The sequence below is a fragment of the Coregonus lavaretus genome, assembly GCF_964263955.1.
Source record: "Coregonus lavaretus genome assembly, chromosome: 8".
Classification (NCBI taxonomy): domain Eukaryota; kingdom Metazoa; phylum Chordata; class Actinopteri; order Salmoniformes; family Salmonidae; genus Coregonus; species Coregonus lavaretus.
Window position 1 is genome coordinate 13,876,330 of NC_139995.1, and position 13,673 is coordinate 13,890,002.

General features: G+C 39.6%; 1 protein-coding gene across 1 annotated transcript in view; it reads left to right on the plus strand.

The window, feature by feature from the left end:
• The window catches only part of mmel1 (membrane metallo-endopeptidase-like 1), a gene marked incomplete at both ends in the record, with an annotated part of 29,154 nt that extends 20,517 nt beyond the window's left edge, over positions 1-8,637 (plus strand). Inside the window, 6 exons of the mRNA XM_084166877.1 lie at positions 6,261-6,380; positions 6,520-6,653; positions 6,995-7,060; positions 7,207-7,302; positions 8,366-8,442; positions 8,538-8,637. Coding sequence (XP_084023003.1) covers positions 6,261-6,380; positions 6,520-6,653; positions 6,995-7,060; positions 7,207-7,302; positions 8,366-8,442; positions 8,538-8,637 — 593 coding nt within the window. The remainder of the gene's footprint in view (positions 1-6,260; positions 6,381-6,519; positions 6,654-6,994; positions 7,061-7,206; positions 7,303-8,365; positions 8,443-8,537) is intronic.
• Positions 8,638-13,673: the final 5,036 nt, after the last annotated feature.

The window sequence follows — 13,673 nt, forward strand, 5'->3', positions numbered from 1 at the left end:
GCTCACGGGGCAGTCCCGTTAGTTCTCTTATATACTGCAGACAAGTCATATTTGCATGATTTAGCTTATTCATAATTAATTCATCATTAACATTTGCTTCATTCATGTGACTGACCAATACTGGGTCATGCATGTGACAGACCAATACCTCACGAGGCTTCTTCTCTAAGCTGAGACCTTGAAACTGAGATATCTTTCGTTCTCAAAACAAGGGTCTGGGCATACTGCCAAATTGCAGATACTGATAGAGGGTTCGTTCAATCAGTCACTTGCATGAACACAGAAAACGGTTATTAGAAAAGCACAAACATAGAACACAGAAATTGGTAAATGGAAAAGCACCAACATAAAATGTTCCATCACATTCCATTATCTTATCACTTGTGTGATAATAATCATAAAATGTTAATGTAAGCATTTAGATTTTAGCTTCTATATCAAAATATTCTATACTCCTATTAAAGTAAGGGAAATCAACACAGAAAAACCCCAGACACTTCATCATTTCAAACCCTTCATTCTGGGTTATACAATCTAATTTGTAATTGTAAAGGTTATATTTCTATTATCGGGAGTGAATTTATCAAAAATACACACATACACAGCATGTAAAATAACACAATTTAGACAAACTAAGAAAAAAAAACACACGCTGCAGCCCATTTGTCAATTTGGGATCCCCAACTTCCAAACAGGGATTCCAACCAAGTTGCAGGCGTTCACTCTGGTTGTGGGGAATTATTCTTAGCAACAGTGGCAATGTATTCGGCGAGATCAGTCATATTAGAAGAGTGATCTGGGACAAAAGTACAACATTAATCGCCAATGATTGCACAAGTGCCTCCTTGACCTGCCAAAATACAGTTTTGCAGAGCCAATTTACGCAATTATTTTATCAATTTCAATTTTTTGACGTCTCTAGAGATCTCCCAAATTTGGTCTAGGGCACATGCATATTGACTTTCACAGGGAAGAGAGAGAACACATGTTATAACAGTTTCACACCAACCTTGATAAAAATGAGATTGGGGATGGGTTAGCCCAAGCTACAATCTAGTGTCTCTCCTCACAATTTAGGGGCATAGCTCTGTCTCTAGAAGCCTCACCTTTCCAAATCATAATTTTAACTATTGATAAATTATCCAACCCAAGTTTAGAATGACAGTCCTTAGTGCTTCACGTTGGTTCTATCACTTTAATTTAAGAGCCTCAACTTAGCACACACCGATACTGGCAGAATGTACATTTACATTGACATACATTATATTCATCTTATTCACTATTTGCATATTTACCAAAGGCCCAGGGGACCGGTAATTCCCCCTTTGGACACATGACTCACATCGTGATTCATGCGTCCAAAAAAACAACAACATTGCCTGTTAAATAAAAAATAAACGAATTAAAATAACAAATGAAATTAGAATTACAACTCTTGATAACTCTTGATAATTGTATCCCATAAGGTAATGGTAAATGGTTGTGTGTGGGTGGGTGCTGGCGTGTGTGTGGCAAAAATTGTAGGGTAAAAACAAACAAAATGGCCAGGCCTTATTTAATTTGGGAGCTCCCTTAACAGCTGGATCCAGGTACCTTTAACTGCTCTCCCAAGGCACTTGCCTTTGGAAGCCTTTCAAAGGGAGAGATACAGAATCATTGATAAACATGTAAAGAAAACTTGGTAGCGGACATTCCATCAGTCGTATACAGAATTATACTTCAGAGACATCAGATGATAGTGTCCCGTCAAGCTGAATAGGCACCTTCTAAAGTAAACAATCCCAGAGCCCCTCTCTTGTAATCATTGTAATTTTGACCTGTTGCATTGACATACAATTCTGTACAAACTGTCCCTGGGACATAAAACTAGTCAAAATATGAAACCTGTTGTTTAACAAATCTGCTAGGACCTTCAAAAAGTTGGTGCTGGCTTATCAGCTCAATATTCGGTACTAAAACATTTACTTGGATCTACTTCATTCTGGACACAGTTCCACGTAATGGAAACAGATTATTGTTTTAGATGACATTACCTTCTTACTTAAATCACTGGTGCTACCCAAACTATAGAATTGAGAAATGCATTGTGAAAAACGTGTCTTATTCAATTATTCATACCTCTGTCCCAAATTTCCCCACTCTCTCACAGCCTGTTTTGAGGTCAGATTGTACTGGCGGCTATCTATTGTTCCACAGGAAGCTTATCTCTAACCCAAACAACAGATGACTTAAATTGAGAGCAATGGACCAGGCCTTGAAGAGTGAGCGGCCTCTAATTTAATATCAGTCCCAATGCTCAATCCCTCTGTCTTACTTCTTCAAATTACTAAGATATTACATTATTGGAGTGCTATTTACCATTCACTTTGTTACTTTTACTAGTCTCCATATCTGTTTCCTTCAACTAGGACTCCCTTCTTCCCAATAGGAAGACCTTCTCAATCTACTACTACTAATACACACAGATCACTCTCAAACAACGTTCTGCTTTTCCCCCTATTGCAAGGTTTAAAACAAAACAAAACAAACATGATAACTTTATCCATATTGGAAGGCATTGTTTTCATATTTTAGTCTACCCTAACAACGTGACTCAAATGTATTTCACATTTCTGTTGGATACTTTCATTTTCTGCGTCACACTTTTATGATTAACATGTAATGCTTTGGAGGGATCAATATGTATTAACTGAGCTGGCACTGTCTATCAGTCCCCTGTAGATGGCATTGTGCTCTGCCCATAATAAGTCTCTACCTAGCAAGTTAAACGGTTGAGTAGGTGAATACAGAAAATCGTTGGATCTATTTAACAGGATATGGGTGTTATTTCAAAATGTATTACCCTGGTGGAGGAAATCTCAAAAGCATTTATAGTTTTATTGGTTAGGGGTAAGTCGAGTCCCGTACAATGCTTTAACCTTATCTTTATAAAATTATCCATAAAGGGACCACTCTGAACATTTCTCAGAATTATTTTTACACCACTTAACGTACGTCTACGTGTGGGTGTGCAAGTTAAATTATTATTATTATTTGTATTGTTACTTCATCAGATCTCTAGTAACCCATTATACTCAATATTATGTTACTTTATCTCTAGTAACCCATTATACATTTGTGTTACATCACAAATTCCTCCTCTACACCAGTGTTCTATTCATACAGGGGTTTGAATATTCCCTCTAGTGTTCTATTTAACAGCATATTCGGGAATAGTACTTTCTCCTTTCATATCTCCACATACATAATAACGTTAAACCATCAAACGCCACTGATGAGTCATGTTATCCTCATGTAATCTAAAGCCATGTTACCCTCAGAGACATGTTATCCTCATTGCTAATGAGACGTGTAATCATGTTATCCTCTAATGAGACATGTTATCATGTTATCCTCGTTACTAATCGAGACGTTATCCTCAGACATGTTACTCGAATGAGATTTCTGAGACACTTTATCCTCTATCTGTAGATCCAACGGGCGGTGGTGGACAGAACCCTAGATAACGTAACAGATCGAAAAACTCAGCTCACACAGAACTGTTTGGGGTATTCATTCACCTCTTTCACACGTGAGCTAGTCCCCTGACAGCTCTCATTCACTCAGTTATTTATAGCTATATTTCAATCTCTTATTATCCCATTTTCAATCAGCTTATTATCCATATTTCAATCATAACAGTAATAATTTCAATCCATTTATTATAACAGCCAAATTTCTATCAGCTTAATATGTCATATCTCACAATCACATAACTTTCACATCCACAGTCACTTAGTACTATTCCCAAACACACTCGGTAATCTCCCATATTACCCATGTGCATCTTCAACGATTCTCTTGTCGTTACTTGCTATGCACCATATGTATCTCCTGTACATATTTAATAACACCACATATTCAAAAACACCTTGTGTTCTTTGTAGTGGCTGCAGACCACGTAGACATTTCTTATGAATGCCTACAGACAGCTGTCAGCGGGGCTCTTCCATGGTACCGTTACGCCTTCGCTCTAGTCTTCTCTATAAGACCATGGGTACCTTTTTATGTGTTAATTTAGATTTTATTTTGTATCATTAAAACATATATACACAACCAGTCAAAAGTTTGGACACACCTACTCATTCAAGGGTTTTTCTTTATTTTTACATTGTAGAATAATAGTGAAGACATCAACTATGAAATAACACATATGGAATCATGTAGTAACCAAAAAAGTGTTGAAACAAATCAAAATATATTTTATATGTGAGATTCTTCAAATAGCCACCCTTTGCCTTGATGACAGCTTTGCACACTCTTGGCATTCTCTCAACCAGCTTCATGAGATGGTCACCTGGAATGCATTTCAATTAACAGGTGTGCATTTCAATTAACGGGGGGGGGGGGGTAGCCCTATTTGGTAAAATACCAAGTCCGTATTATGGCAAGAACAGCTCAAGTAAGCAAAGAGAAACAACAGTCCATCATTACTTTAAGACATGAAGGTCAGTCAATACGGAACATTTCAAGAACTTTGAAAGTTTCTTCAAGTGCAGTCGCAAAAACCATCAAGCACTATGATGAAACTGGCTCTCATGAGGACCACCACAGGAATGGAAGACCCAGAGTTACCTCTGCTGCAGAGGATAAGTTCATTAGAGTTACCAGCCTCAGAAATTGCAGCCCAAATAAATGCTTCACAGAGTTCAAGTAACAGACACATCTCAACATCAACTGTTCAGAGGAGACTGTGTGAATCAGGTCTTCATGGTCGAATTACTGCAAAGAAACCACTACTAAAGGACACCAATAAGAAGAAGAGACTTGCTTGGGCCAAGAAACACGAGCAATGGACATTAGACCGGTGGAAATGTGTCCTTTAGTCTGGAGTCCAAATTGGAGATTTTTGGTTCCAACTGCCGTGGCTTTGTGAAACACGGTGTGGGTGTACGGATGCTCTCCGCATGTGTGGTTCCCACCGTAAAGCATGGAGGAGGAGGTGTTATGGTGCTTTGCTGGTGATTTATTTAGAATTCAAGGCACACTTAACCAGCATGGCTGCCACAGCATTCTGCAGCAATAAGCCATCCCATCTGGTTTGGGCTTAGTGGGACTATCATTTGTTTTTCAACAGGACAATGACCCAACACACCTCCAGGCTGTGTATGGGCTATTTTACCAAGAAGGAGAGTGATGGAGTGCTGCATCAGATGACCTGGCCTCCACAATCCCCCGACCTCAACCCAATTGAGATGGTTTGGGATGAGTCGGACGGCAGAGTGAAGGAAAAGCAGCCAACAAGTGCTCCGCATATGTGGGAACTCCTTCAAGACTGCCAGGTGAAGCTGGTTGAGAGAATGCCAAGAGTGTGCAAAGCTGTCATCAAGGCAAAGGGTGGCTATTTGAAGAATCTCAAATATAAAATATATTTTTATTTGTTTAACACTTGGTTACGACATGATTCCATATGTGTTATTTCATAGTTTTGATGTCTTCACTATTATTCTACAATGTAGAAAATAGTAAAAATAAAGAAAAACCCTGGAATGAGTTGGTGTGTCCAAACTTTTGACTGGTACTGTATATACAGGATCATTTAAATTGACTTACTGAAATCAGTTGCCGTCCCTCAATTGTTCGCGGATGATGTGTCTCGTCCTGGGCAGCTCACAGTAAGGGTCTTGTCTGGGCGGGTCTTGTCCTCTTTTGGTCAGAATTTCCCTCACGCTTCATAGAATGCGCCACCGGTTTGCCTCGCAGACCCCCACTGGGAACCTCCGCAGGCAGAATCAATAATCAGCGCGCTGGAGAGGTTCCAACAACCTTGATGTACCATAGTGAACGTCTGTCAGGAGTTCTCACGGGGCAGTCCCGTTAGTTCTCTTAAATACTGCAGACAAGTCATATTTGCATGATTTAGCTTATTCATAATTAATTCATAATTAACGTTTGCTTCATTCATGTGACTGACCAATACTGGGTCATGCATGTGACAGACCAATACCTCACGAGGCTTCTTCTCTAAGCTGAGACCTTGAAACTGAGATCTTTCGTTCTCAAAACAAGGTTCTGGGCGTACTGCCAAATTGCTGAGACTGATAGTGAGGGTTCGTTCAATCAGTCACTTGCATGAACACAGAAAACGGTTATTAGAAAAGCACAAACATAGAACACAGAAATTGGTAAATAGTAAAGCACCAACATAGAATTTTCCATCACAACGATTATAGACGCTCTTTGTTTATTTGGTCTGATCTGTTCTCTATCCTTTTTCCTAGTATTCCCTGCCGGTATCCTGCAGCCTCCTTTCTTCAGTAAGCAGCAGCTCCAGGCCCTGAACTTTGGTGGAATAGGGATGGTTATTGGACATGAGATCACCCACGGGTTTGATGACAATGGTGAGGCAGTCCTCATATTTACAGTCACTGTCTATGTCTGTGTCCAATGTGTTGCACAATCATGTTTAGTATAGAGTATTAATTCATGGGAAAATGAGATTGCGTCACAATTAATTCCACATTTTATCTTTCAAAACAGGCCGTAATTTTGACAAGGATGGTAACATGCTTAACTGGTGGAGTAATTATTCTGCTGAGCACTTTAAGGAACAGTCGCAGTGCATGGTGCAACAATATGGCAACTTCAACTGGAAGCTTGCAGGCGGACAAAATGTGAGTTTCCCAATGTAGCAGAAGCATGGGCAAAATAAAAACATTATTTGGGTATGATGACTAAAACTTCATTTTAGTTTCACTATAAACGATTATAGAAGATGATAGATTTTTTTGAAAGAACCTCGATTGAGTGTTTACCATTTAGCTGTGAGTATGTTAAATACGTCCTGCAGTGAATTTGGATATTTTTCGATTGAAAAACAATATCCCAAGTATAAGTACACTAATGTACACACAGTTAAGAGTAAAAAAAAATTGCCATGTCATAAATCAGGTGTTAAATGAGGTGAAAAGGAGACTGGAGTAGGACTTTAATGACTGTCTCTGTGTGACCCCAGGTCAGTGGAATTAGTACTTTGGGGGAAAACATCGCAGACAACGGAGGAGTTCGGCAAGCTTACAAGGTGTGACACCAAATCATGGCACCCTGACAAAACGCGTTCAATCCCCATAAAACACAATGAACCACTTCATAACAAAAACATTTCTCTGACTAAATACTATCTAGTTATATTTTATATTTGTATGTTTTTTGTGTGTTTGTGGTCAGGCCTACATGAAGTGGGTGGAGAGAGAAGGAGAAGAGCTTCGTTTACCTGGTCTGGACATGGACCACAAACAACTTTTTTTTCTTAACTTTGCCCAAGTGAGTAAGCTCCCCTTTAATAAATTGAGTAGTCTAAAGCAGGGTTCCCCTAGCACTACACAGCCGATTCAAATAATCTAAGCATGATGTTGAGATGGTTATTTGAATCAGCTGTGTAGTGCTAGGGCAAAAACCAAAACGTGCACCCGAGGTTGGGAAACCCTGGTCTAAAGTAGGCCACTGTTTCTCAACTTTTATTGTACCAGGGACCTAAAAGCTATATTAGTGTCCTTCCTCCACAGACCACTAAGAAACACTGGTCTGGAGACCACTGAGAACAAACACCCCAAAGAGACTCCCGAGTGGCGCAGTGGTCTAAGGCACTGCATCGCAGTGCTAGCTGTGCCACTAGAGATCCTGGTTTGAATCCAGGCTCTGTCGTAGCCGGCTGCGACCGGGAGACCCATGGGGCGGCGCGCAATTTGTCCAGGGTAGAGGAGGGAATGGCCGGCAGGGATGTAGCTCAGTTGGTAGAGCATGGCGTTTGCAACGCCAGGGTTGTGGGTTCGATTCCCATGGGGGGCCAGTATAAAAAATAAAATAAAAAATGTGTGCACTCACTAACTGTAAGTTGCTCTGGATAAGAGTGTCTGCTAAAATGTAAATTATATTTTCCTAAATACTTTGGTTTTCAATAAATAAACAATTGGACCAAGGGGTTAAAAACGACACCAGATCATTACTTTATATCAAGCGACCTACCTAGGGGTACAGAATATATTTTGCCAAATTAAAGACCATTGCGGAGCCGGGGAAAACAAGGCAAGAGCAAAGCCAGACTAGTGTTTTACAGTCTTTATCCAAAACCAGGTCAAAAGCCAATGTTTGCATAACAGCAAAACAATTATTCAGTTGGGCTGTCGAACAGCACTTTGGAAAAAATACTTATCTCTGGCATATCAATTTCATCATCATTTTATGGTTTACCTTTACTGTATATTCAGCCAAAAAATAACAGCACTGGTAAAATACGAACACATGTAGTTGAGAAAAGAAATGTGCTATGTGCTTTTACTGTATCAAACATGAATTATTTAATTAGTGATACATCTTTCTCCTCCAGGTATGGTGTGGTGCCTATCGGCCTGAATATGCCAGCCAGTGCATCAAGACTGACTCCCACAGTCCCCTGGAATACAGGTAACGACCAACAGTAAAAATGTAGCGTTTGGCTATTCCAACATACAGTATTTTCTGTCAATCTGTTAACACTCTTTACATATCTTCTCTCACAGGGTACTTGGCTCCCTACAGAATTTTGGAGCATTCTCAGAGGCATTCCAGTGCAAACCAGGTACACCCATGAACCCTGAGATGAAATGTCGGGTGTGGTAGCCAGTTTCGGCTTTTCTCTACTCTTGTTATTTATTTCTTGACTGGGGCAGCTGAACAAAAAAACATGCTTAATAACCACCTTGTGTTATACTGACGCCAAAGAGGCATCCTGCCTTGGAGTATGTCTGATAGATTTACATGGCAGAAGATAACATTTACACAAGTGTTATGGACTGGATAACTGACCAAACTACACCCTAGTATCACCACTTGAAGCAGACGTAAACTATGATGAGACAGGAAAAACACTTGCAAAGAGTATGTACTTATATGGCTACTCAACCTAAAGATGTTGTCTGTGGGTGAACAGTTTTGCTTGTTCTTGTTTACGAGTGGTTTTGTTGTATACATGCATACATCTGAAGCTCCTATGGACCAATGTGGGTGGTCAGTGGATACATGTATAGTTGGCAAATGTAGGACATTCCTAAAACCTTGTAGAATACGTTTGAGCCAATCTGGCTTTAAATGCTTTAACTAACTTTTTAAAGAATTTCCTAAATAACTGTGTTCTTTTTGCCAAGTCATTCAGATGGCAAATCCACAGCGCTTTTAAGCCTACATATTTAGTGGCTTTCATCTATGTGCACCAAGTATCTTTTGGCACTGAGTTGCCTTGTACTATCCTGTCCAATATGGAACATTTGTTTTTTAAGACATTTTGCCACGGGGCAAGATGCAAAAATGAATAACAAGTCTGACATTGCAGTGTGACTATGAAATGAATAAAGGCTCTGTGAGAAAATGAAGAGCAGCGGTGAACTAGAGCATAATTAGTCTCAGTCCCAGGCCAAGGCTTGGCTACGTCACTCTTTTAAATGAAACAATTTACCCGAAGACGTCAGACTGTTAAACCTTTGCAGCTTTACCTTATATGAACATTTTGAAAATCTAAAAAAGGATGGCTTAAAATGTTTTTGCTATAGCATATATAAATGTGAGATCTACAAAGATATATGCTTGGAAATAAGCTTAAATACTTGCTAGGCTAGCCCTGTTTTGTTTGAGATTCATTTATAGTGATGATGATCTGCCACGGAGTGATCAGTATCTTATTTATGATAGATACTCAATTCTCGATCCCAACTGAAACTGAAAGTGATTTGACTTACTGTATGTGTTGTGTTACAGTATGTTTCAGAGACAAACATTTGATTAACAGTGCTCCTTTATCTCGGGCTTTGTCCACACAGCACCAGTCAGCATTTGTGACTAGGATATGATCAGAAAGAAACATTTATAGGAGTGCTTTTCAAAAATGTGCACAGAGAAGTCTTTAAGTTTATACAATGCTTTGTGTTTACTGCATAAAATAAAAAACAGAACAGAAAACTGTTCCCAGAATCCCGTAATACAGTCATGGGTTTGGACTAGCTAGTGATTTGTGTTAGCACCTACCTATAGTCCTGGCATCGCCAGCTGAAAGTAACAGATACTTAATATAATGAGGAATGTGCAGCCATGCCTCAGCTACACATGGGGCCCTAAACAGAGCTGTGTTTTATGAATCCTGTCCCTTTCCTCCATTTATCCTTCCTCCGTTTAAAAAAAAATATAGAGACAAATACACATCTTACTTTTGGATCCGGATACCCCTTTCCATATTGTGTGTGCAAGAAATAGAGAAATTAAATAAAATATTGTATTCCCCCCCCCCCCCAAAAAAAAAAAGGGATACTAGGTGTAGCAGAGCCTTTTATGGCTCATATTTTTTATGTTCTGGTTTGGATGTCTAAAATGCCAACATTTCAGAGATTACTACGAGGTGTTCCACAACAGTTTCCAGGACAGGCAGCACATGTTCACAATTTGTCCAAATGCTATTTTTTATTTTATTTTTTTGTTCCTAAATCCTTACCCGTTGTTGTGTATCTTGCCATGATTGAACACATGCTCTTCTGAGAAAAAATCTAAAAGCTAGAACTTGATTATGGTATGCGACCTTTGGGGCATAACCCTATAGTCATTGGCATAACCACATAGAGGTGGAATGTAGGTGTGAATAGAGAAGCAGGTGAAGTCCAGGTGAAGGGGTACGTCTTGACCTCTGCCATTGATTAGTGGCCCAGAGAAAGACTGTGTGCTGGTGGTGCGTGTGTGAGGACTGTGAGGATGGTTGGGAGCCTGGTAACTAACTGCTATAGGGGCCTCTTGGACAGACTGACAGACAGACACTCTGGGGAAATGGCTTCTCATTAGAGAGAAATGCCGGTCAAGGCCAGGACAGTTATTTTCTACCTTGATTAACAAGCAGAACTAAAGGGCAGAACAGGAGAGAGCAACTTAGAACCTGACAAAATGATCAAACAGATTGCCATGGTGGCGGAACAAAGAGGGTTTTGAAGCACTACTGGGGAAAGCAAACACAGTCATTGAGAAAATTCAGGATGCCTTTGTCAATTGAACATGACTGTTATGTCTCATCAGAGACTGTTTTATTGAATGTTCATGATATATGTATCTTGCCTTTGAAGCTTTATTTATTCACTCTGCCTGTTTACTTCTCGTAATGGCTTGGATGTTGTACAGTGCAGTGGATTCCGATAGCTTTGTTACTGGTGACTGTTTCACTTGGGATGTGAGTGGTGAAGTAGTTTGTTGCCAATCAAAGAGACTATCCATAGTTGACAAGGAATTAAAATAACCAACAGTGACAATATAAAGCTATAAGCAATTTGGGTAACATCTCATCAAATGGCACCCTATTCCCTATATAGTGCACTACTTTGGGATGTACCCTTGTATTTGTTGTTTGGTTGTCCTCTGGAAAAAGTTAAAAGAGAGTAACTTTCATTTAAACGATCTACTGTTATAATGGTTTCATCATGCACATAAGATTTAAACAATAACATTTGCACAAAATCAGTTTGAGAATTGTACATACTTCATACACATTTTGACACACACACACACACACACACACACACACACACACACACACACAATAGCCTCTTCAACCTGCGATAATAGATGGACATTCCCCCACCAGTAATCCTTAGACCATTAGAATCAAATAAATACCCAAACTACAGCTATCTGAATTGGATTTTCACTTTTCTTGCATAACTAGCTTGTGATATATCTATAAACCAAAATGGAACACAAATAAAATATATTTCCGAAGCAACAATAGGATATCTTGTCAGTGCTGTGTGCTTCTCCATATTCACAGGTGAAAGCTCATGCTGCTATATAATTATCTAGATGAACAGCTATTTTTGTGACTCAAAATCTATTAACACTATCAGTTGATTGTTTACCTGAGACGTGTCAAGTCTCTTTTTTAAATGTTTTATGATCATTATATAGAGCTATGGAGCTAAATTCTTACTTCTCAAAATGTTATGTTAAATGTTTGTGTACATCACAATGTTCAGAATTTGTGCTGTTTTGTGATAAAATGCATATTGCATTGGATTAGTAATATGCAATTTATTATGTTACTGTATATCTTGGTGTAAAAACAAATGCTATACTTATTGAAGATAAAGTAAATTGATCAAATTAACTTTTATCTAAGCATAACAAGTGTTTGGCCTGAGTTTATTGTGGAATGCAGTTTGGATATTTTAATACTTTGTTACCATATACAGTGGGGAAAAAAAGTACTTAGTCAGCCACCAATTGTGCAAGTTCTCCCACTTAAAAAGATGAGAGAGGCCTGTAATCTTCATCATAGGTACACATCAACTATGACAGACAAATTGAGAAAAAATATCCAGAAAATCACATTGTAGGATTTTTAATGAATTTATTTGCAAATTATGTTGGAAAATAAGTATTTGGTCACCTACAAACAAGCAAGATTTCTGGCTCTCACAGACCAGTAACTTCTTCTTTAAGAGGCTCCTCTGTCCTCCACTCGTTACCTGTATTAATGGCACCTATTTGAACTTGTTATCAGTATAAAAGACACCTGTCCACAACCTCAAACAGTTACACTCCAAACTCCACTATGGCCAAGACCAGAGCTGTCAAAGGACACCAGAAACAAAATTGTAGACCTGCACCAGGCTGGGAAGACTGAATCTGCAATAGGTAAGCAGCTTGGTTTGAAGAAATCAACTGTGGGAGCAATTATTAGGAAATGGAAGACATACAAGACCACTGATAATCTCCCTCGATCTGGGGCTCCAAGCAAGATCTCACCCCGTGGGGTCAAAATGATCACAAGAACAGTGAGCAAAAATCCCAGAACCACACAGGGGGACCTAGTGAATGACCTGCAGAGAGCTGGGACCAAAGTAACAAAGCCTACCATCAGTAACACACTACGCCGCCAGGGACTCAAATCCTGCAGTGCCAGACGTGTCCCCCTGCTTAAGCCAGTACATGTCCAGGCCCGTCTGAAGTTTGCTAGAGTGCATTTGGATGATCCAGAAGAGGATTGGGAGAATGTCATATGGTCAGATGAAACCAAAATATAACTTTTTGGTAAAAACTCAACTCGTCGTGTGTGGAGGACAAAGAATGCTGAGTTGCATCCAAAGAACACCATACCTACTGTGAAGCATGGGGGTGGAAACATCATGCTTTGGGGGTGTTTTTCTGCAAAGGGACCAGGACGACTGATCCGTGTAAAGGAAAGAATGAATGGGGCCATGTATCGTGAGATTGAGTGAAAACCTCCTTCCATCAGCAAGGGCATTGAAGATGAAACGTGTCTGGGTCTTTCAGCATGACAATGATCCCAAACACACCGCCCGGGAAACGAAGGAGTGGCTTCGTAAGAAGCATTTCAAGGTCCTGGAGTGGCCTAGGCAGTCTCCAGATCTCAACCCCATAGAAAATCTTTGGAGGGAGTTGAAAGTCTGTGTTGCCCAGCGACAGCCCCAAAACATCACTGCTCTAGAGGAGATCTGCATGGAGGAATGGGCCAAAATGCCAGCAACAGTGTGTGAAAACCTTGTGAAGACTTACAGAAAACGTTTGACCTGTGTCATTGCCAACAAAGGGTATATAACAAAGTATTGAGAAACTTTTGTTATTGACCAAATACTTATTTTCCACCATAATTTGCAAATAAATTCATTAAA